The sequence below is a fragment of the Aptenodytes patagonicus genome, chromosome 7, assembly GCF_965638725.1.
Source record: "Aptenodytes patagonicus chromosome 7, bAptPat1.pri.cur, whole genome shotgun sequence".
NCBI classification, from domain to species: domain Eukaryota; kingdom Metazoa; phylum Chordata; class Aves; order Sphenisciformes; family Spheniscidae; genus Aptenodytes; species Aptenodytes patagonicus.
Window position 1 is genome coordinate 41,212,036 of NC_134955.1, and position 25,560 is coordinate 41,237,595.

General features: G+C 43.0%; 1 protein-coding gene across 15 annotated transcripts in view; it reads right to left on the reverse strand.

The window, feature by feature from the left end:
* Positions 1-25,560, reverse strand: part of LOC143163499 (uncharacterized) — a 259,356-nt gene that overhangs the window by 226,346 nt on the left and 7,450 nt on the right. For 12 of the 15 annotated variants that reach the window (XR_012995920.1, XR_012995917.1, XR_012995918.1 and 9 more), the window contains one exon: positions 4,194-4,325. The exons of 1 other annotated variant lie outside the window; for it this stretch is intronic. Coding sequence is in view for 7 of the 14 variants with exons in the window: in XM_076344945.1 (XP_076201060.1) it covers positions 4,194-4,325 (132 nt within the window). In the remaining 7 variants the exon portion in view is untranslated. Of the gene's footprint in view, positions 1-4,193; positions 4,326-23,438; positions 23,652-25,560 lie in introns of those variants that run through there. 2 more of the 15 variants (XR_012995921.1, XR_012995923.1) reach the window with 1 other exon arrangement.

The window sequence follows — 25,560 nt, forward strand, 5'->3', positions numbered from 1 at the left end:
AGTCAGATCAGAGGAAAAAAAAATCCAACCCTAACTAATTTAGTCTGAGTTTATTCCAGGCCTGCAACCTTCAATCTGGCCCAATCTCTCTGTTGCTTTGGTAGGACCTAGCACCTAGTAATTCTCTTCTCATAGCCACCTGTATACCCCTACTTGGATACCCACACTCAAGGGCAAGGTCAGAGAAGAATATATTAGAAGCATCCTGCACTTTGCTATTCAAGACAGCATATGTCAGAACAGGGGTCTACTGTGCAATACAGGCTCTCAAAGAATGAGGTGAGGAAGAAAAAAATGATCAAATCAAACCAAAAAGAAGTCCAAAATCACTTATGATCTATACTCTTTTCCTTCATTACTTTATATTTTCTTTAATCTCTCCCTATTTCCCTCTTCCTCCTTATTTCTGAGAAGTGTTCACTCCTAAAAGAATGAGCATTGAAGAAAGCTGGATTTGTTTTTCAAATTAATCTTGTGAGGATTCAGTAATTGCTGCAAAACAAATCATTATTAATTGATCTGTACAATGCTACAAGCTTTGGTACTTTCCTTTGTAGTTGTCTTGTTCTCTTGTTCTGCACCTACAGTTTAGTATTTTAAGGTCTCAACACCTACACCTTTTAATTTTGCTATGAAATGTTCTGCAACTTCACTTTTCTGTTATCGCTTTGTGTTTTGCAGGCAGAGTATTGATTTAATCTACAAGCATTCCAGTTTTCTATAGCTACAGTTCCTCATTTTGCATCCTTTTTATATTAATATGTCTAAATCTCTAGAAAATTGAAATGCCACACTAGTAATACCTGCTTCTACTTAATATGTCAAAAATGTAGTTTTATAACTGAGTATAAAAAAGACATTCAGATTATTGACATTTAACTGTAAAGAATATGAGACTGCCATTATTTACAAGTGGTTTATTACTTTCTTTTATGAATAGGTTTAAAGAACTTTGTTAATTATATGCTGTATGAGTGCAAAAAAGCCTCTACTTATACATTTTAAATGCCCCTTTTTCTATATAATTACCTTTAAAGTAAGATGAGCATTGCTGCATTGCATTAAATTTATACTCTGATATGTTCTCTGAATGCTCTATAAATGCGGAGGTTCTTTCTTTCTTGATAGAATCTCACTTTTCTCATCTAGAGTTTCAATATTTCAGAGGTCTTTTCATTTGATTATACATGCAAATCACTTGGGAGACCTAATACACTTATCTAAAAATTACTCATTCCTGTATAACGAATTTAACAATCTCATTTACAGTGAACAAGACTTTCAAAACTGTTCCCAATCCCTCCACAGAATTGCTCTGTTTCTCTTGAATACAGATCCTGCCACCTAGCCAAACTGTAACCAGTGCACTCTAAGGTCACAGGCAGATTAATGTTTATGTAAAACACAAAGTTTAAGCCACCTCTGACTATTTTATCCTTCCTGGTTTGGGGGGGGTTGTGTATGGGGCTGATTCCTATGCATGACTGCCTTACATTAAGCTGGAAAAAATACCACCAGGAGAACATCACTATTGAGGCCTGCTGTGGTGTCAGGTAGTCACAGTCATGCCCCTTCCTTCTACCTCTGCTAAAGAGACTTTGAGGTGAGATGTCACCAGTTTCCCTCTTGTAGCAAGATGCTCAGATGAGGCAGGCAGCTGTACGCAGGCAATGAGCAGTGTGATACCCAGCAGCTACTGGGAACGTCACCAGTTTAGTAAGGAAGGTAACCTTCTGGTAGGATTGCAAAAAAAACCCCGAACAACTATGGCACTAAGTAGTTTTATTAAATATTTGGGGAATTAATACAGTCTCAGATTAAAAGCAGTAAGTATAATCATTAAACAGCTGTCTTCTTATTACCAACGTTTAACTGGCCCGGTATATGTAAATACATTTTTGCCACCCTTGTGTTGAGAAATGTTTTCTGTCCCCAGTATTAGCGAACCTACATGCTGTGTAAGATACTCCGCAGAGTAAGCAGAATCATATCACAAACCAATGAAAGTCAAACTGTGAGGAAACCATGGGTAACTACAGTTAAGGTCTGCAAACCCTGGAACAGAAAACGAGAAGCATAATGCTAAAGAATAAAACATTTTAACTAATGGAATCTTGGACTATTTCCCACTGAAGTACCACAGAAGTAGAAAAGCATTTCAAGGGAGTCTAATCCAATAGCAATGTGGATTTAAGCAGGTAATATGGCTAAGGCAAAAATCTGAAGCTAGTTCCAGACTGCAAAAAGGGTAAGAATGGCTAGATGTAAAAAGCCTGGGGCAGGAAATTGTTTGGGGCTCAAAATATGGAAAATGGGAAATAATAGCAATCTAATTGACATTCCTATGTCCAATTTTTCAGTCTTACAGAATATGGAATTATTCTTAAATCCCATTGTTCCTAGAGTCCTTTTTCTTCTTTTGAATTTTTCTTTGGAAAAATAGTTTGCAAACTTCATCTGATGAAAAAAAAAAATTCTTAAAATATTTTAAAAGCATATCCCATGAGATATAAGTTAAAAAATGAAAATTAATAGTAAATCCAAGTATTTTATTTATAAAGATAGTTATATCATGTATATATATTTTTACTTCATTGTTTTAAGAAAACATAATTATATGCTGTGATTCATAATTTTGGAAAAAACTAGTTGATCACACTGATGTTTTAAAGTCAACAGGATAACTTCTTTACATCTTAATCTACTTGTCTCACACACAAACACTACTACAAAAGTCCAAAATGAAGACAGTGTCCATTCTTGCCTTCAGGAAAATATATATGTATAAAAAAATATAACGTAAGGATCACTTGTATTCCATATTTCCAAACTTATAAAATAAAATTAAGCGATGAATAGGGACAGGATAATGATGAAAAGTTCAAGTCCAGGACAGAAAAGAGAAAAGGGGAAAGAACAGTAATCAACTCTTGACAATTTTATGACTCCTTGTGAAGCCATTGAATACTGTACTCAGAATATTGTTTTGTCATTCTATATTTTACCAGCTACTTCAAAAACAAATTTTGTTTATTGACAGAAAGTTTAAAACAGATAAACCTGGATACCACCATGTATGCTGTTAATTGGTTCTTCTACAATCTCTGTAGCAAGTTTCAAACATATTGAAACCACACTATACAGAATTAGATCTTCTCTTCCTGTTACCCCATGCCTGCAGGTTCCAGCTACCATCTTTGCTACTGCTCTATTATTTCTCCAGGATTTTTTTCCCTCGTATCATATTGCATGCTGATAGCACAGTTGTTGTTTCCCATGTCAAATATACTGTCTTCAGTAAATTGTAAGAATGTAAATTGTTCATATTTGCCTCTGTAAAATAATAAACCCTTGTTTAGCAAAAACAAAGTCAGTGGTAATAGCTTAGAAGTGTTCAACAAGATAAAGGTTTAACTTCTAATCTGTTTATGAATATATATTCTATAGGAGAACATAATCACTTTCATCAGAAAACCTCATAGAAAGGCAAATGTTCTGTTAAATAATTTAGAAAAATACCATCCTCAGACAACAGCCCAGTCTCTGACCTCCAAGAGCCTATCAGCCAGCACTAGAGTTGCTCGACATCCTGAATAGTACAGGATTTCCCATGTTCAGCTCCTTTATCTCTTGTAAAAAGTATGTGGAATGTGACTTTTTATTTTCATTTCTTACAGGTAGCTGGACACTTTTCTTGATGATAGATAGAGCTTCATGTTCAATGGATCTATAAGTGGATGTGTTGGATCCATTGTACACATGCCATCTGACTTACCCCCACAAACAGAGACTGCTCTGTCCGCAGAGTCCATATGAACATCAGGGTACATTCACAACAGTGACTGCTCTGATTTTTCAATGCTCTGTATATAGCGCTGCATGGGAGAGTTCATGGTCTTAAATGGGTTTGTGTATTATGAATCGTGATATTCTCTTCTGAGATGCCTAACTCTTCCTTCCCATTCCTTTTATAAAAAGTCTAGCTGGTCAAAGATAGATGTCTTCATGCTTAACAAACTGAAGCCTACTTCCTGTGGTAGATTTCATGTCTGCAAGGTACTCGAACTGCTCAGTGTGCCTAAAAGGTAACTGAATCATTCTGGCAAAATCTCACTGTCTGACACCATGATTATTTATTTATTATTATTTTTTATCATCCCACATGCAGGAGATGGAGCTTTTTCAACACCCACCTCAAGACAATGACTGTGATTCTCAGGAATGATCCCATGTTTGTCACCTTCAGATAAAATTACAACATCCACCTTCTTGCAGTTTAGTTCCCCAGCATAATTGCACAGGGATCTTAAGCGGATGTATATGATCTGTAAATAAAAAAAAAAAAAACAACCATTGCAATGCAGACGATAATTTCCCTTGGAGAAAGGACAAGAAGGCAAGAGTATCAGACTAGACTGGACTACCCCTTCTAGTCTAAAAATAAGCCTAGGGCCCAAAGTCAATGACCCTGCTTGTAGTAAGAATCTGTGTCACAAAGTTCAGCATAGTTCAATAACGAACTAAGTATGTCATTTTGATATGCTAAAAAAATAAATTATATTACCATTAATGATACTATAAAAACCACCTAGACCTGGGACAGAACAGGAAAAACAGCATTGGACAGGGAGCAGGTTTCCTCTCAGAGAAGCATCAGTGAGAACTGAAGGGAAAATGATCCCTATCCAAACCGCATTTCAGCAAACTTCAACTGTAGCTCTTCTTTCACCTAAAGACCACCGAGACACACTAGCCCCTTCACATTTTTAGAGAAGTTGCTTTTAATTTTTTTCAAATGAAAAAAAGGTTTGTTCCATTTCCTCCCAAAGAACTAGGATGAAGTGGGTCTACTTTGTCTGAAGGGCTAACTTTACTGTTCTGAAAAAATAAAAATCTCTTAAATGAATGACAAGAGTAAAAAGATGCCTCAAAATTGGTCTATATTAGACTCTCTGATGTAGAGCTATAACCGGAGAAAGCACATGTTTTCCCCAAGCAAATGACTGTAGTCGTTCACTTACCTGCCAATTTTTTCAGTGTTCTTCCTTCACTCCCTTTTTTTTAGGTTCTGATGCTATTAAAAACTTCATAACATTTTACACTATGAAATAATGAATTGCATTTGTTGATTTCCCATTATCCTGTGTCTTTTGGTGTTTTCTTTTAACTAGAAAAAATTATTTCTTGGTAACATCTGGATGGGAAAAAAGGACTATTAATGGGTGAATGAATGTCACTTGGTTGAGGGTAAAACAGATGATCCAATCATTTCTAAACGGACTACTTTTTGTTCTGAGAAAATGCTAACAGAACTAAATAGAGATGATCGGAAAAATGAAAGAAGAGTACATATTGGATACTTTCGACTTGCCTACAGCACATTGTACTTTTGAATTTATGGCAATTTGTGATAAGCTAGGATCCCTTCACATTAAAAAAAAAAGTTAAAATTATCAGTATATTCTAGAAGATATACTGGAAATTTCAACAAATGAGCTGCAGTCAGAAAGAAGTATAGAAAAGCTGTTGATATTAAAGGAAATGGTTCTATAAAAGGTGGAGAAATAGATACACTGAAAGTGTTCAGGACAGGAAAAAGGTTTGATAGTATATGAGCAGTTACAAAAAGAAAATGACAGAGTCTAGTAGGAAAGGGCTAAAATAATTGAGGGCTAAAAAAAAAAATTAAAAAAGCTGCAATTGAGTTTAAAGGACTTGTAATAAATAATGCAAGTGCAAAGATTTCACACTTATAACCGATTAATTTAATAGATGCTTTAAAATATTTTATAAATACTTTGTATGTTTAGTTGTGCTTTGTTTGTATCATAAAATTGCTCACCTCTGCCTATTTGTGGCTAAGAGCTCAAAAGCACTGGATGATAGATTGTACTCAGTTTAACATACTTCTAGGACGCTTGTGCGGACAGCCATGCTTCCTTCCACCGCTCATGCTCCATCTCACTGTATATGATCTGCATGGGTAGCCACACTATTTCTGTCCAAGAAAGTGACCATGTTCAGGCCACAGTAGCTGGACCATCTTTGTATTCCAGTCTCAGCGGTCACGCAGCTAACGTGGAAGACTGTTGTTGTATGACACTCATACTGTCCCTACAGACTTTCCCAAGGTAGACAATAAAAGTGTCTCTGGTGCCACTTTTCCAACTGATGAATGTGTACAGTCTACCAAACCCAAATTTTATGCCTATGATGGTAAACAGCCTTATGCCCAGTTTTCTACAGAGTTCTTGTAAAATGTATTCTGAGTTAATAAATCAATACAAAGTATCTATTTTAATGAGACAATCAGGGGAACACAAAATTAGTGGTTGCATTCAATAGTAGCAAAGTCTAAGAACTGAGATGGTTATGCAACTTTAATTAGGTCTCCTTGTGTCTAAGTTTTGATATTATCATTAATTAGAAAATCACATCTGTGTTTCATAGGATTCTTGACTGGCCAATACACAGGACAGATAAACCAGTAAGACATCATTGCCTATAAACGGCTTTTACCTTGGAAACTGCAGCTCAGTGACTGAAGGAAGAGTTGGAAAGAAAAGGGAGGATCTATGAGCTAAGGCCACTAAATATTGCCATAGAAAATTGTAATCTGCCTTCCCTCCAGGCTCAGGAAACAGAAGAATCATACCTTCCCATGTATGGATAGTCTTCTACTACACCTTTTAATGCGCTAATATATACAAAGTATATCTGCACTGTGCAATGGTGTTTGGTGCAAAGATATACCTTGGGTTCTGAAAGCTCTAGGCTGTAATAGACCGTGCTAACACTCAGCGTATGCTTGCTCTTGCTTTCATACGCTGGCTACCTTTCCTAGGCTAGTAAGTTCCCTACAAGCTTGCACGTCTTCTTGTGCAAAAGAGATTCGTTATGCATAAAAGGTGTAGAAAAATGCTCACTGTCCCTATGGTTACAGCACAGGAAGAGGAAGCGATGGTGTCTCTCAAGCTTCAGTGCTGTAGGATATTTCTGCCAATGTTTCTAAACCAAAACCAAGTCTTTCATTAGGAACATTTTGTTGTTCTGGTTTCTTTTATTCTTTTTTTTTTTTTTAATTAAAATATTACAGCTTGAATCCTATTTAGAACAACAAAGAGTCCAAGGAAAGCATACTTGAATGTTAAGAAATTGTAGGATTTGAGCATCTTTCTTTGTAAGTATTGCTGTACTTCATTAATATATTTTAACCTAAATCACTTGAAAAACTGTCCATGGTACAGTTAATGGATTCAATTACAAATAATACTGTTCTGACCTTTCTCCATCTAGATGTAGACATTTCACCCTCTAGCAACTGCATTTTTAAAATTCACTGATGACGTATTGTTATTAATAGACAAAAGACCATTGATGATATCCACAGATCTAAAGCTTTGATTTAATCATCGTGTTCCCTTGATTAAAGAAACTGCTATTCTTTGGTCAATTATTCCTGCTATTATCTTGGGTTGATTTTTGTGGGCCGTTGTAAAAATGTGAGAGAGATAAATTCTAATAAAACTGGTACATTTCTGTGTTATTTGAGAATGTTGATTGACCCTTATTTGTGCTGGAAAAACAAACCATTCAATAAGAAACAGCTCTCTGAATTGAATACAGAGGCCTAGGAATCTCTGTTTTGCCATAGATCAGTTTGGCAGAACTGCCAGATCTATACAATCCTGTGTTTCAGCAGAGGTTAATGGTATCTTGGGGCTGCTGTAAATGATGCCAAGTAAATACATTTCTGAAAGAACTGTATGTTAGTTGAATCTTGTTGTGCACTGTTTATACTAACAGCATGACGTCTGTGCTATGACTGATTGGCGTGGGTCTGTCAGAAAACAGCTTGAGTTTTATCTCAGGAAAAGGTCTTTCCACTTGGTTTAGGCACTATGCAGGAAACCCTGGATGTGCCTGTACCTCCCAAAGCTCTCAATGCAGCAGCCTAGTGCACCTGAACGGAAAAGATCTTACCGTCTCTGTATAGCAGCTCAGCTGGGTCCTTCAGGACCAAGAGGCCCTATTTGAGGAAGTTTTTAATCCTGTATTGGCCTGTTAGGGTCACCTGTGCAACACAGAAGGAGGTCTGTGCTTGATCAAGCCTGCCAGCTCTCTTTATTGCCTTAAATACCAGAAGCCAAAACACAATGAAAAGAATCTTGTCTGTGGATTTCAGAAAATTTCTAAAAACCACCCATGAGACTTTGTCCCCTCTAAGACAGTCACAGAAATCCAAATGACATCAATGAAGCCAGTAGCTTTTCTGTAACTAGTTATGTGACACTATGCCAAGCAACCTACAGGTTGTAATCCCAGCTGAAAATTACATTTGCATCCTACCTGTTTACATGAGCCTGTTTTCCAGTGAAATCTCTGACAGTGCGAATACATTATTTTTGCTTTGAAAAGCTCAGTAAGACTTTACAAGCTTACTCACTTACTCTTACTGAGTTAAACTACACCTGATTCAAAAGTCTTGTTCTTCCTGTTATGAACTGACACTCTTCTTCACTTCGTGTATCTTGAAAACACCTCTGAATCAAGCGAGTTTAGTCATGTGGATTTATTTAATATATTGCATGTTCAGAATCCCACAGCTTTATTTTTGCTGTGTTTGTTCCTACATCCTGCAACTGACCTTATATCCTTCCAAAGAGAAATTATTTACTTTCAGTTGTACTAAAGTATGATCTATAATTATAATTCTACCTTAAAGGAGATATCTATACATATACAAGGTGGGTGGGTGTGTATGGACTTTGTCCTTGACAAAAGATTCCTGAAGTAGTTGTGTTCTTGCAGATTTCCCTTGGAGATAATCACACCACTTCAGGACATAATAGTCACCAGCTGGAATACAACCTACTTTAAACAGAGAATTTGAAAGAAATATAGAGACTGTTGTCCTAATAACAAAATACTCAGTGGCCATGAAATACAAACACTAACCTGACTGCTTATTTGCCATAATATACATAGTTATTTTATCTGCTACCTAGCTGCAGAAGCGGAAAGCGTCCTCATCATGAGATTCAGTCATGGAATCATAGAAATTAAAACTGTGAATGAATAATGACACCATCTAAGCTCTCTCACTCCAAAGCTAGATTACTTCTCAGTACATATCTTTCGTAATGCAGCCAAACTTTTTTATATTTCCCAGATAATAAAACCTTTACTGACGTTTTTAAAGTGGCTTTGCTGTCTAATAGATTCTAGCCTTTAGAAGGGTTTTAAACACTCAGTTTAAATTTTCCTGTAATTTTTTTCTTCTTTCTTATGAATATGTACCCTAAAACTGCTGCCTTAAAAGGATTTCCCTTCTACATATGTGAAAACTGTTACCATGTTGCTCTTCCTCGCTGTTTAATCAAACTAGATGTATTCAGCTTCAAAATTAGTCCCAGATGATTTTTCCCATTGATCAAAGTGGATTATCTCTTCTAGAGCTGGCTTAAAAACTTGAAAGTTTTACACAAATTCTTCTTCAGTAAATTTGCCACTTGTTTCCCTATGAAAAACACTTATCCAGGTTAGTAGTGACTGAAATTCATTATCATATAATGGCAGCTGGTATTATTACAGATTTCTTTCCCCTGTGGCATATGTTTTCAATACTGCTATTTATGATACAGCTTGAATGCGCTAACAGATAGTCAAAAATCATGCAGCAAGCGTGCAAGGTTCTGAGCCAGACGCAAATTTAAGATAAAGAAAGCATTTCTGTGTCAGTGCCATGATTCAAATGTTCTTTTCTCAGCCAAGATGGACTCATAACTAGCATATTTTGTTATCATGCCTTTAAAAGATCTGTTTTTCTCTCACTCCAACTCTATCAAAAATCTTTCTTAGTGGAATTTTCAAAGTACTTATATGAATTAGGAATACAACTTCCATTAATTTTCCATTAAAATCTATTTTGTTTCTGAGAGACAATTTGTTTTGGATATTTACTCTTTTTTTTATTTTTAAATTAGCCCTTATACGTATTGCGTTATTGATCCATCTGATTCACTGTCTGTCCGTCCCCCACTCCTCATAACTTCCAAAACTGTTGGCCAATTTCAACCAAAGATAAGAATGAGGTCAAAGCCTTAAAGAGAAACCTCACAAGTTTCATTGAATTTGGTGGCTGGATAGAGGACAGAGCCAGACTGGTGTCCCACTAGGAATAAAGCATCAGTCACAACTCAGCAGTTACATTTGTTGATTGACCTTTTGCTATGCAGTCAGAAGGTATTCTGCCAGCATGTCAGTGCAAAAGTAAGTCTGAACTACTGAGAGTATGTAATGTCTTCTGCACAGCTGATATCTGCAGACATGAAAGACAGCTGAGGGGACTGGAAAGGGAAGTCCAACGGAGTTGGGCATAAAGCTCAGCATAAATGGACAAAGCTGCTGCAATGGGGCAAAGGAAGGGATGTAAGAATATCAAATACAAACCCTCAAAATATCACTTCATTAGTTCTGCTGTTCTCAGAACAATTTGTTTTATTATTTCTATTAAGACAACAGAAACCGAAACACAACCAAGGCACCATGACAATAAAATTACTCCTTATTACAATGAATTTTGAACACCAACAGAAAATAAGCTCAGTATCTAAAAGAAAATGCATTCTCTTTTTAGATTATATAGATTGAACACAGCCAGCTAAGTGATCACACTATAGAATTTTGTAGAGGAGCTTGAAGGAGATACACAGCTACATGATATTGCAGTTAGTGTGATAGCATCTGAGGAGTCCATCTCAGCACCCTGCTGCACTCAGCACAATGCATGCATATGGAGAAAACAAATATTTTCCACTTCCCACGTGATTTTGTTTTCACCCATCTTCTTTTATGTCTCCTCCATCTATACATAAGGATAATTCCAGGGGCTGAAGAGGAAAACCTCATTCACAGCAAACACCTAAAAAACCCACTACTGTTAAGTCAGTTCCCTGTAACAGCTATTCTGGTGACAAATTTGTTAGTTTTTTAGTGGCATAGGGATAAGATGACTGTATGATGGACCCCAGAGTAGTCCCAGTAGTATTCTGTCAACTTGCTGTCAATTTTCACTCCTTCTCATGCCACCGCTGTCAAGCTTGTAAAACCGGATGCTATGTTATTGATGCAGTGAGATCAAGTTTCATTGATATGGCAGAGGTAGGTTTGTGAGTAATTAGAGAACATTGGACTGGTACTATATTGGGCAGTAAATTTATCTCAGAGCAGAACTAAAAAAAAATTGGTTTGGCTAGTTGTTTGATTGGCTGGTTTGAAAGATGGAAAAAGGAAAAAGGAAAAGAAGATAAAAAATAAAAAAGGGAAAAAAGGAAGGGGAAGGGGAAAGGGAAAGGGAAAGGGAAAGGGAAAGGGAAAGGGAAAGGGAAAGGGAAAGAAGGGAAAGGGAAAGAAGTTTGTTTCAGTCCAGAAAATAAAAAAAGGAAAACTTAAAAGTTTTAGAAATAAGACCCCTTAAAAGCCCCCAGGAGTTCATACTACACATTGTTGGCTTTTTTTAATATAGTAAGTCAATACAATCACTCAGTCAAGAAAATACTTTGAGAGATCCTTTCCAAAAGTTTTTTTTTTTTTTTTAATTTTGGATAAGTATAGAAAAAATTTATCCAAACACCAAAAAATGATAAATCAAGCATCATCCCTCTCCCCCCTAAATGTCATGAGATTGCTTAGAAACAAGTGATTTTCAGAAAACAGCATAATTTGAATCTTTGTTTTCTGGGAGTTTAGGGAAACTTTTTGCTAGCAAACTAGAAACGTCCTTATTTTTTAACATGAGTCCCACTTTGTAAAGAGCGGGGAGCTGGTCGTTATGAGACTAGGGATCAGAACTGCAGCTAGCACCAAGTATCCCTCAGGCTTGTGGTGAGGTTGTGAGAAATCCATTCTTGGGAATCTTTCACTGTTGTATTGGTTCACAAATATCTCATTAGCTTCCCTTTGTCCTCCCTGTTTCGAGCGTATCAATAATTCAGTAGGAGCCTATACCAGCAAGACATTATTTCTAATCCAAAAGGTTATGAAAGACAACCGTAGGGGACCAGTCTCCTCTTAACCTCCTCCAGCTGCTGTTGCAACATACATTGTGAGCACTAAACAGTGCCTTTTCCCCAAAACTGGGGGGTCTAGGCAGACCCTCCTCCCCTTCAGCCGTGGGATAACAGCACGGGTGGCATAGGTATAGGCTGGTGCACAGCCTTGTCCTTACCTGATAGAGAGGAAACATTTTATCCATTTTGTGTCACTACACTGTTATACAGAAAGAGAAGAAATGGCAGGCTAGTTTCAGATAGTATTGAAAAATCAGCACTGTACAACCTTATTCAAAGTACTTCCCTTAAAAACTTCCCAGGAATAAGAATTCTCCACACTCAATAGAAAATAGCTACAGCTTGGTCATAACTGAGGAAACGCAGCAGAGAACTGTGCGATAAAGCAAAAGATCTTCTTTTTTCCCCTTTCATGACTCCTTCCTTTTGTGCTCTGGAGGTTCTTAATGAAAAATGTGCACTCAAAAGATACATATGAGCTTTTTACAATCTAGCATGAGCACAGAAGAAGCTATTCATAGAGGCAAATGCCCAGCAGCTTATTTGAAATACTGTTCCTGCTGATAGCAGAGCAGCATTCGGAACAGGGAGTTTGTGTTTTGGACAAAGCATTTTTTACAGTTACTATGTGATATGACAAGAAGAGAATACAAAGAAAAGCAATGCGAGGAAGGCAAGGACAGAGCTGATGTGGTTTCATCAGAATTACTGTAATTACAAAAGTTTTCAGCAGTACCGTGTACGTGGGTGCACAGCCCTTTATTGAAGACTTGAAATATATCACCTGCACCCCTGAGAATGCTGACAGCAAATTCAGTACTGGCAGGAAGGTGTGGGGACCTGATGCCATTGCTAGTCAGGCTGTGATGCTCCCTGATCGTCACGGTTTCTTCCTCTGCTCTTGTGCATCATGTTCCAACTCCCTAAGTGGAGTCAAACCACCCAAAGCCACTTTCAGAAATGGGTCCACAGCAAAGCAATTAGATCCCAGCAACAGTTTTGTTGGCTCCAGAAGACTTAAAGCTGGGTAGGTGTTTTACTGCTCTCTGGATCCAGACCCAATTCTCATATTCAGGCTTAAAGATGCCACAAAACATTTCCAGAGAACACTTCTCTATTTTTTTAAAAATGTGTTTAGCCAAAGAAACATAATTAAGAAAGCATGTTTGGACTTCACTTAGTTCTTTACTATATTTCAAGGAAAAGCAAGCAAAAGAATTTTTCTAAGTCATCCAGAGCAATAGAGCCAGGGGACATGGCTCTATGACATTCTCATATTTCAATATTGCCCATAAAACTCCCAAAAAGGGGCAACTCCATTCACTAAAATGTTGTTCTTTCTTGCTTAAAGAAGCATTTGTTTAAGGGTATGTGCTGGTTTTGTCTGGGATAGAGTTAATTTTCTTCATAGTAGCTAGTATGGGGCTGTGTTTGGGATTTGTGCTGAAAACAGTGTTGATAACACAGGGATGTTTTCATTACTGCTGAGCAGTGCTTACACACAGTCAAGGTCTTGTCTGCTTCTCACACCACCCCACCAGCAAATAGGCTGGGGGTACACAAGAAGCTGGGAGGGGACACAGCCGGGACAGCTGACCCCAACTGACCAAAGGGATATTCCACACCATATGACATCATGCTCAGCATATAAAGCTGGGGGAAGAAGAAGAAAGGGGGGAACGTTCAGAGTGATGGCGTTTGTCTTCCCAAGTAACCGTTACGTGTGATGGAGCCCTGCTTTCCTGGAGATGGCTGAACCCCTGCCTGCCCATGGGAAGTAGGGAATGAATTCCTTGTTTTGCTTTGCTTGCATGCCCGGCTTTTGCGTTACCTATTAAACTGTCTTTATCTCAACCCACGAGTTTTCTCACTTTCACTCTTCCGATTCTCTCCCCCATCCCACAGGGGGAGCAAGCAAACAGCTGTGTGGTGCTTAGCTGCTGGCTGGGGTTAAACCACAACAGGGTAATGGAAAGCATTTCACTGCTGTGGCTTTATTTCCTTTGTTTTTTTAAATAAGGGACACAGCTTTCGTGTCACAGGTGTGTTGAATTGTCACAGCAGCTAACAGAGGAGTCATCCTTGTCATCAACTCACTTGATTCTGTCTTTGATAAGTCCTACAATAAGCTAGTAACATGTCAACTGGCTAATGCCCCATGGAATATTTTTTTTTAACAATTATAACTTTTTTTTTCCTCTGTCCAAGCACGAAGGGTCTTGTATGCTGTTTCCATTAATGTAGCTACTTATGCCGTGAAATACCACCGAAATCAATGGGACTATTTATGGAGTCATTTGCTATTCAAAGGGCTTGATTCTCTGATTATTTATTCTGGGTTTTCACTAGTGTTACTCTGCTTACTTGAACAGAGTTACTTCTATTTTAGCTGATGCAAAAGAGACTACAGTCAAAGGTGACAGAGTCTGGCACTAAATCACTTTGTAAATAGTTTCTTCAAAATAAAGAAAAATAGTATCTTTGGATAAGTGCAAATCGCAGTTTAACAAAAAGCCCAATCTGGATTTTGCACGTTCAGTGGGATATTCCAAAAGAAAAAAAAGAATGCTCAAAGGTAGCATTATTTTTGAAGCTCAAACACTCACTATGTGCTTGACAAATAGCATCTGTCTAGAATTAAATCTTGCCTCACTGATGTCATTAGGAGATCTTAAACAGAGATCAGATTTCATTCTGGTGAAACAGGCTTACAAAGGCTTTTGTTAACAAAGTTCTTTATTTCATAATGCAGAGGTGCCCAACTCATGGGCCATTCCAGCATATTTCAATTATTTAATTGAGTCCACAATCTACTTCCAGCTACCTCCTTTCCCAAGCACCTCGAAGACGTGGATAGAGACCAAGCTGCAGGTGAGACGGATAATCCCGATAGTTGCAACCTCCTATTTCACAGCCATCCTGACAATTTGGTCCTCTGCCCAAAACACAGGTATCCTGATTGCCTGACAGGTACAAAGCTCATCCCCTTGCAGGGTGGGGTTCAACAGCTCCCCTTTTTGACATTTCCAAGGCAGGCAGGGAGCAAGAAATGATCTACAACTGCCTGTGTACGAGCTATTGCAGGAAACAAAAAGGCTTCTAAGAAGCACCAGACTTACTGTGCCTGCTTTGTACAGGCTCTGTGTAGATGTGTGCATACTTTCAGATTTTATGCACATGTGAAGATCAGCTGTCCCAGGCACGCATGGTGGGTGGCATGCTGGGGCAGGAAGAATGGGCTCCACAGTCATAATCGGTAAGCTTCTGATGAGCTGACTGAGCACAGTACACATCATGTAGCACTTTTCACATTGCCAAGTTAACAGCTATCACCAGAGGCAGAATTTAAACTGCTGGAATAAACAAAGTCAAGGGGAAGTATCTTGCTGAAATGTCACCTCCCACAGAGCTTGTGGAAAGCCATTACTATTGTAAAGATGCATGTATGGGATTTCAAAATGTATACTCTGCCTTAAAAGATATACTTCAAGAATGCAAAACATACAGCAAGGGCAAACAATTATCTTTCCCAGAGTTTAAATAATATTGCCATTTTTTATACGTTGGAAACTTCCCGGTAGCTTTCAGATGGTTTATTATTATACAAAGTAATCTGTCTAACTCAACTAAAATAGTTCACTTGAGAAAAAAAAAAAAAAGGTGCAATTTGTGGTTATAAACTTTATAGAGGTTTAACTTGTCTGCCTAACTTTGTCTGAAAGATACGGTTATAATCTCAGACAGCTACCAGGAGAATTAACTGGCTCACAAATTGGAAGCACTTTATCTGAGTGCCAAGTATACTGTTGTCAGAGGTAGAGCTGCTCTAGCAATAACCCTGTGCCAAAGTAGCCCCAGAACTGTGGGTCTCAAGAACAAGTATCATCCTCCTTTATTCTGTCCTTTCTTTCAGGACTGTAAACATAAAGATACCTGCAGCTACCATGTTTCTCCTATGGCCTGTCTTTCCTGAGAGAACAGAGGACCGCTCCAGCCAGCCCAGCTGGCTCTGCTGGGCTTTGGAAAGGTGGACTGAAGGGCAGAGCCAGAAACCAAGCAGCCTGTGCAACATTAGCCCTGTAGATTCCCTGGGGGGTGCCTGATTCTCAAGTCCTGAGCAGGCTGTGCTGCAAAAGGCGGGGCTGTGCTACATGGAAGGATCTGCAGGGCTGGGATGGTGGCCCAGCTGAGTGCTGAGTTTCGTCTTTGGCCCTTTTCCCTGTCCTTTAGGGCCAGGGCACAAGGCTAGGGCCCTGAAGCACACTGGCAGCAGGTACCTCTTGGTGCTGGTGGGACCTTGTGTGTGGGGCAGCCCCGGCCACAGAACAGGGAGGAAGATGGTGAAGGCTCTGAATCCAGCTAATACTGTCTGATTTATTGTTTATGGGCACTGAACAAAGACTAGGTAGCTAGGGAAAAGGGCAGCACGTTGCTATCCCCAAAAGAGACACTGGAGACTGCATGTTTTGCAGAGGGTTTATAGGCTGATACAAAAAATGCATTTCCAAAAATAACAGCTGTAGGGATTGATGAGGTGTCCTGTCCTCTCCAGGATTTTTTCACTCTTGCTCTGGCAGATCCAGCAGCGAGGTGCCTTGGTCCGTAAGAAGTGTCAGCTTTACCTGTGGAGCAGCTGGAGGGGGTGGGAATGAGTGAAGAAAGGGATGGTTGCAGAAGCGCGGGTTGCTAGCAGAGGGTTCCCAGCCCCGCTCTCAGCCCAGAGCAGACCCCTGGCCCTGGCCTCGGCCCAGGGCAGCTCTGGCGCAGTGGCCCCATGGCGGGGAGGCACCAGCTGCTCCGTGTGAGCAGGACAAACTGAGCTGTCGCACAACTCGCTGCAGAGCGTTTGCTGGCAACCTTGGCTGTGCCAGGAGCCATTTATTTTCTTGCCCGTTGGTAGTACGGGTCACCCAACCTGTGGCACTGTTGCACACAGTCACTGGCAATAAAATAAATAGCTGGAATATGGGAAATGAAGCAATTCAAAGACGACCAAGAGCCGGCAATAGGGAAGTGTTACCTTGGTATCAAGCACTATGCTATTTGAAATCCTTGACACACACGGAATAATTGTACCTTTTTTTAATTCTCCTCTCCCCCACCCCTCCCTGTTCCCCTCGCTGAGGTCACACTGATGTATGCAATGTATGCGATGTATGCGATACGTGCATGTGAAAGCACTATTACCACGACTGAAATCCCAGAGCGGCATGTATTTCCCTGGCCCTGGCATCATTCCCCCCTTTGCACTGGGGACTGGGGGGGAGGCAGCCGAAGTGCTGCTAACAAATTAGAGAAGCTAACAAGCCTCAAATGGGACAAAGGAAGGGCAGGAGGGGTTAAAGCAGCCCGCAGCCCTGAGCCGAGGAGGGGAGGCGATACCCAGCAACCCGGGCGGGAAGGGAGGAAAGGGGAGCCCGCAGAACCGGGGGAAGAGCAGGGGTACCGGGGCCGTACCCTCGAGAGACCCGCCCAGGTTCCTTCCCTCCTGGCTGCTTTGTTTTTTGATTGTTCTTTATCCCCGATTTGAAGAGGGAAAAAAAGTACTTTTTTATGAAGGGGGCAGACAAGTAAATGATTATTTTGCTTTTTGCTTGACTTGAGGGCTAGAGGCTAATCTATTTAGCCCTTTCGTTGGTTTGAATTAATGTCAGGAGGAAGAAACGCACCCGGGAAAATTAGACAGGAGAAGGGTCGCCTTTTGCTAAAAACGTATTTTCGTTACTTAAATTTATTTGTGCTTATTTTTCCCACGTCGGTTCGCCGATTGTAAGGAAATATACCAAGTGTGAAATAAACGCTTCGACAAAGCAAATAACTGTTATTACTTCCACCCGTCCATAAATACGGTATAAAAATAATAATTGATCACATTACTTTTCATTTCCCTGCTTCCACTTACTGAAGGACACCGTGCAACGAAAAGCGCCAAGAGCGTTAAAGAAACGAAGCGTGCTTTGGAGCGAGGGTGGCCCTGCTCCGAGGCGATGGTCCGGCTGGACAGAGGTGGTACAAGACCTCTTCCCCGCAGAAGAGCTCGGGAGTGCTGTCCGAGAAGTGTGCCAGCGAAGAAGCTGATTAGAAAAAGAAGGGCTGGGGATATGCTCCCTAGGCTGATGGCGGGGTTGAGCTTTCGCCTAGGAGCGCGCGGGCGGTCCCCCCGGCCTCCAGGACCCCCCTTTTTTCCCCAAAGCCCGGGGTTCAGGCGCCGCTTGGCGAGGTAACGGCACACGGGCGACGGTGGGTCTTGGAGGAGGTGCCAAGGGGCGCGGGAGGAGGAGGGGACCCGAGGGCTGAGCCGGGGCGGCCGCCGAAGAGCCGGGGTCTCCCTCCCGGCCTGGGCCGGCCGGCGCCCGCCGCTCCCGCCACGTGGAGGGGCGCTCCCCGCAGCGGCGGCGGGGCCAGGCGGGGGCGGAGGCGGCTCGCCGAGGCCACCGAGCCGCTGATGGGGCAGGCGGGTTCCCCCGGCGGCTCCGCGGCGCTCCCCGGCTCGGCCCGGCCTGCCAGGGCGGCGGGGCCGGGGGAGGGGGCCGGCAGGGTTTGCCCGTCCTCGCCAGAAGCCGGGCGGCCGAGGCGAGATACATGGGGATGCGCCAACGTATTCCCTTGGGGACACCTCCTGTGGTGGCCCCGGTGTGTTTTAGCTTCCTCCTCGCCAAAGGAGTCGAGGGCAAGGATCTGCTTCGTAATAGCCCCGGTAAAATCAAACATACTGGCAGGCTCCTAACAACCCTCCAGAGAGGGAAGCTGACATGACGGCTTGGATGTGACATCCAGCGGACACCTTTCCCCTTGCAAGAGACCGGGACTCTCGTCTTCCTCCCCTCCGCGGCTGCAGCGCTAGGTTGCCGAAGCGGGTTATCATCTGGGGAATTAGGCAGTCAAACCTACCCACTTCTGCGGGAATCAGGGAAACACAAGAACGTAAAAGAAAAAAAAAAGGAAAGGAAAGGAAAGGAAAGGAAAGGAAAGGAAAGGAAAGGAAAGGAAAGGAAAGGAAAGGAAAGGAAAGGAAAGGAAAGGAAAGGAAAGGAAAGGAAAGGAAAGGAAAGGAAAGGAAAGGAAAGGAAAGGAAAGAAAAGAAAAGAAAAGAAAAGAAAAGAAAAGAAAAGAAAAGAAAAGAAAAGAAAAGAAAAGAAAAGAAAAGAAAAGAAAAGAAAAGAAAAGAAAAGAAAAGAAAAGAAAAGAAAAGAAAAGAAAAAAGAGGGAAATTACAGGTCTGAAGTTTTCCTTAGTTTATCTGCCAAGACTTCCAAGCAGGAGGGAAAAGGAGCCTTTGGCTTTTTGCTAAAGGAATCTCTGTGCATTCCCGACCGGAACGAGGTCTCTACGCCGCCAAGCACCTCTCTTTCGAGTATGTTCACATTAGGTATGATGACCATAATAGTAACAACAACCCCGAGAATTATGAGACAAGAGCACGTTTGACAACGTTTGAGAAATTCAAATACAGCTGCATCGGCTTTGTCTCTGGTTCAGCCACATTTATTTCCCCAAGCTAGGCAGACAGCCTGAGTGAAGCATGACAATGAGTTTTGTAAATAGCAAATGGAGGGGTTTGCTGGGTTGTTGGGTTTCTGGGCTTTTTTTTCTTCCTCCCCTCCCTGTTTGATTTTACTCGCAATCCAAATAACCTTCCTCAGTGAATGTTTCAAATAAGAGAATGTGAGAGGGAGGGGACGAGGGGTGCTCATAATTGCAGGTTCCCTTTGGAGCTGGAATTAAAACGCTGACGGCGTGTGTTGCAGAGGAAAGGTGCAGAGGCAGCCTCCGCTCTGACTGCAGGACGGCTGTGTTGTTACTGCTACAGCGTTTATTTACAGCCAAGCACTTGAGAGCAAACGCCGCTTCAAAAGCGGGAAAGTTGTGGGCCCTAGTCTCTATGCCCCAGGCGCCAAGGTTCCCCCGGCAGGAGAGGGACCCCCGGCAGGAGAGGGACCCCCGGCGGGAGAGACACCCGGGACCGGGGCCCTGCTCCCTCCGCTGGGACGAAGCAGCCCGGCTCCGCAGCCGCGCAGGGAGCGCCCCGGGCGCGGCGCTGCCTCTGGGCAATTCCACATTCGCACCTTTCCTATCGAGATCTGCGCGTCCCGAAGCGCGGGGTGGGGGGGAATGGTCAGCTGGAGATGACTTTAAAAGATCTTAGTCAGTAGAGCAAAGAGGTGGACATTAAGACAGCTCGTTTCGATCAGTTACTCTTGTCAGGTTCAAGTGTCCTGTGCTTGGAACCGCGCGCAGACCCGCACCCCAGCGAAGGCGCTGAGGATGGGGTGAAATGAATCATTTCTTTTTCGTGCACCAGAATCCTTTCCCTTATTCAGGTCAGGTCGCCGCTCCTACGGACCTCTCCTGCTTTCGTTGGGTAGGAAATGTATTCCTTCCTTTTATCAAGCTCTTACTCTCACCCTCCCCCTTCCATGTCTCAGGAAAAAGAAAAAAAAAAACCAAACAAACAAAAAAACCAACCAACTTGTTCTGCACAGACGAGTTAAAATACATTTGCAAAAGCGTCCGCAGCTCTTCAAAACTTTCCCTGTTTCCTTATCAAAGCCACCTTCCCGGTGGGAGGGTCGAGGGAACTTGTTTGTTTGTTTTGGGTTGGCTCGAAACTCTCAGTCTGTCGCTTGTTATTGCCTGGCGTGCTCGTCTCCTCACGGCCGGCTTCCCTGGGCGATGCTGTGGTCCTGGCAGCTGGATCCGAGCCGCTGAGCACTTCACCTGATGCACAAATAACCCCCAAAGTTTCCCGCAGAGACTATTGTGCTTTGCTAAGTTTGGCTGAACAAACCAGTAACTATTTTTCTTGGACTCTTTTTAGCCTCCGCGGCTTCAGTGAAAGCCTTTTCTTGTGGCTGCCATTGCAGCCCCTATTCATGAGGGAGGGCAGGAGACGGACGCCGGAATCCTCAACTTTTCCTGGGAGGGCAGGAGGCAGGAACGAAGGGAAAGCGTTGTCGCTTCGGGAAGCCCCTCACGATGCAGGCGAAGCCTCTCCCTGCTCTCCGCAAGGCAAGGAACGAGATTGTAATAATAGAATACAAACATGTGTTTTGTTTTCCATTAAGTCGATAGACCAGACAAGGTCTGCCCGGGGGAAAAGATGACTTGAGCTGTTAATGAGAGCTGACACTAAGATTTAAATGGTAAGGGCTCGTTTCGCCAGGGGTGTCTCAACAATATTGCTTTTTTTCTTCTTCTTCTTCACAGCTCCGGGAAGTGCCCACGCTAGGCTCGGGCAGTGCGCGCAGGGAGAGTGCCGGCCCACGGGGACACCTCGGAGGGGGAACATGGAAGGGACCGCCACTCTTGCGTTTCTGCTTTGTTTTCATGGAGGTCTTTTGGTTGGGGGGGGGGAAGAGCAAGCGTTTAGATTTTTTTTTCTCTCAGTGCCTCGTGTGCGTAAACACGCAAAAACGACACCTCGAAGAGGGAGCACGCGTTTTGTACTGATACCAACACTGCACCGAAAACTTTGGGGCGTCGGGGGGAGGAAATACAACGGCGCCTGATCCTTAGAAAATCAACGGGAAACCGCGTGCCGAGGGGCGGGGGGGTGCGAGATGTGTTCCCCCGCACTCGGGCAGACGGGCAGAGCAGGTAGCGCCTCTCCCTCCCCGGGCTGGCTGCCTCCCGCCGCTCCGCGGGGCAGCGGCGCGGCCGGCGCTGGCGGCCCTCGGCCGCTAGATGTCGCCGGCGCCGTTCGCATCGGGCTCCCTCCCCGCGGGAAGGCGCCGAGCGCCGCCGCTCCTCTCCGCGCCCGGCCCGGGGACGGCTGCCGGGCACCGCTGGCCTCGGCTCGGCACGGCCCTGCCCGTGCGGGGCAGCGGGGGCCCCTCGCCCCTCCGCTGGGCACGGCGGGCACGGGGTCCCAGGGGGGAGCCTCGGGGGTCCCAGGGGCGGCAAGGCTTTCTGCGGCCCCTGCCGGGGCTCCCTCCGTTGGCGACACCGGGGCGGGGCGGGGGGCTGCTAGGTGAGGGACTTTCTGGTGTGAATTACACCGAAAAAATCGTCTCTGCGGAAGACACAGGGGAGGTGTCGAGCTGGGAACCCCGGTAGCGTGTCCCCGCAGGGATGTGCGGAGTTTATGCTTCGGCCGGTTTGCTGGGGGCCGGGGGACCCCGGGGCACTGCGGGGTGCTCGGCTCCGAGGGGATCAGGGTCCCGCCGGCAGCGCCTGCTGGACACCCCGGACTCCCCCGCCCGGGGCCCCGGGGCCGCCTGCGACAGAGGCGACGCACGAAATCGGCGGCTGGCCCTGGGAAAGGCTCCAGAGATGAGCATTTCTGCTGTGTGAAGTGCCCGCATTAGCAGCCCGAACACGTAGGAAAAGGCTGACATCTGCGGTCTGGTACGAGCCACCCGAGAAATGACAGACCTCCTGGTTCAGAGGGGCGCCCCCGCCTCGGCTCTCGCCGGGGAGGGACCCCGCCGGTCCCCGGCTGCGCCCGCGGGAGCGACTGGCCCGAGGGAAGGAAACCTCCTCTGCTTAGATTTCCTCAAGTTTAAAAGCAGGGACACGACACAGTCTCTCGATTTGGGACATTCACCGTCAATGCCCAGAAGCGAGAAGACAGAGGGAGACCTTCGGTATAAACTTTGAGCCTGATTCCAGTGGGAGCACAAATAACAATAGTTTCCAGGCTTTTGTCCCCGGTTTTCAAAATAACCCACAAAATCGAGGGTGCACCCTGGGTCATTTTTCTCAGTCTTTGTGTCAACGCACCTCTGCTTTGGACTTCTCACTGCATAGTTTAATCCGCCCCTGATTTTTTCCAAGCCCGTCCAGATCTCTGGCCTGAGTTAGAAAGAAGCCAGAGCTACTTTATCTGTAAGGAGCCGCAAAGGCTGGCGAAACCCGCCTGGGCAGGGGAGACGTTTGGGAGCCGGCTGTGAAGGCGCAGTCGGACTGCGCTGCGCTCCCTCCGCACGGGAGTCAAGACCCGCACGGGTCAGTGTAGGGTCTACCCCCTTATGAGCGCGCACACACACACACACACACCAGGGGCAGAAATTTGGAGACTTGTCGAGAGGGGAAGATACATAAAAGATAAAAATAGAAAAAGAAAAAATTCGTTCGGGATTAAAACCGAAAAAAAAAAAAGCAACCCGCAGAAAGAGGAGTCCTGAAAGTTTGCCCTAGCTCTCCTCGTATTTTCTGTAGTTTGAACTGGGGTGTCGGAGTCGCATCACGGAGGGCATATGCCATCTCCGCGGGTCTGTATTTGTATGATCAAAATATTAAGGGGCACTCTACCTACGTCGATGGCTTTCCCAGCAAGGGCTCAGAAAGGAGTAACACGGCTAAATGGCACCTTTAAGTACCAAGCTATGGGGCAAAGGATGTATTGTAAGAACAGATGAGAGTATGCTTGGCATAGCTGATATTTATTGACATTAACTAAGAGGAAATAAGTTAAAGGTAAAGAAATGTTAGTTATTCCATGACACAATTGTTGCACAAACTGCCTTCAATCAAGTTGTTTTGTTTTCAGGGCTCTTTTGCAAGCATCTTCCACACACTTGGTTTGAACGGAGAGATCTCATGGGCTGTTCTCAATTTTCAGGGACGATCAAGCCAATCCTGAGAGAAAAGAGTCCCTTTAGAAGGAGAAAAAGTGTTTCTTCGTGGAGTTCAATTTATTTTTTTCAAACGCCGTATCTCAGAGAAAAGGCCTCTTGTAACAGATTCCTAGACCGTGTCAAATTATAACAAACTGAATCGCAAGAAGCAATTACAAAGCAAATATTGTGATCGGTGTTGTGGGTAAAATCGGAGCCGGGTTTATAGAGGAATATTAACTCTGATTTTTTTTTTTTTTTTTTAAATCAACAGTGATTAGATTCGTGTTAAGCCTGAAGACCTTTTCCTGTAGATGGCGTCCTTTGGGTACTGAGTAATCAATAATAATACAGTCGTGCTCAGGAGGCTTTATTAAGCCTTGGATAATAAAATAATTAATAATCTTTTTTAAAAAAATATTTATTGAAAGTGAAAAGATCTTGATTTATCGTAAGCAAAAGTGTGTTTCTCCTTCACGCGGATGCAAATAAAAACTGTTTGAATAAATAAGTTGTTTCTGAACATTTTGTTGTCAAAGTGTTAAATGTCCCCGTCATTTTTATTCAAACACTAACATGATTACAGCCAATTATATATTCACCAGTGTTCTTTATTTTAGAGTAATTGTACTTGTCACTAATAAAACAGAGACATAATGGATCGCTACTGTTCTGAATTTTAAAGCAATTTTCTGTAATTTGATTGAATTATACATCGTCTCCGCTACTTTTTTTATTTCTATATTTTGAAATCCTATTTTCTTGAAAATTGCAGCTCTATTCCTGTTTTGTTGTTCCTGAAGTAACGAAACCTTCTGTAACATTTATAAATAGAGCCTCGTCCCTTTTGAAATGTGGAAAATCATAATTTCAGCCCCAACATACTGAAAGACACAGACTTAAAATCCGAAAGTCCGGAGAAGCGCCTAAACCAGAACACTTGGCTCAACGCGGTGTCCTCCTTTGAGATGAGAAGCAGAACATAAGCAGAGAAAACAAAACTGCGCCTTGCTAGGAAGGTTCGATCACTTTATTGCAATGATTTGGTGCGCTTCTTGGGGCTCAAACATAGAAACGCTTCAAGACAAGCAGTTCAGTTGCTAATATTTACCACGGGAGAATAGGTACAGACACGGAAAAAATATGACGCCAATTACATTCCTCCAAGCAATTAGAGCCATTATCCCTATACCGTCCGTACGTTCTTTAAGGTGGCGATTATAGGTGACAAGCCCAGGAGTGACTTGGCTATCTTTAGGCACAGACAATAGAGACGCAGAATGATACAGAAGTACATGGAGATATCGCACACGCATGGAAAGTATTGCGCTGCGTTATCATACTGCTCCTCGGGTGGTTTTGCTGAGGATGAGCTCTCAGAGGGTTGGGTTTTTGTTGTTGTTTTTCAAAGCCGAAAACATGCCTTTAATTTAGCAATTGTATCAACCATCAACGCGATGAGATATGATCCGCGTTGTCGCCAAACAGAAATAAAAAAAAATGATACAAAGGCTTTCACAAGTTAATTTCATATGACAAAACACGTGCCCACCACAACAGATAAAGTTAAACTATGATTTGCAAACCCTGCGATTGCGTGAAAAGGTATCTTTTAGGTACATTTAGCACAGCCAAACACGAATGTTTTTTCCGCGATTCTGTAAGGTAAAAATAAGGGAAGGCGCGGGAATCCAGGTGGCTCACTCTGAGAGCCTTTCAGTGGAGCCTTAGTGGGACGCGATCACGACCCTCAGTGAGAACACGCTTCTTGCTTTGCGGATTCACTATTTAATATAACCACAGGAATTAGCTTGTAGTCGCCTTGGAAGAAGAAGAAGGGAAAAAAAAGTTACCTACTCCTAAAAGGATATCGTTTTACTAATTCCAGCGGGGACAAGGACCTGTGAGCCTTTTCTTTACCCTCTTTTATT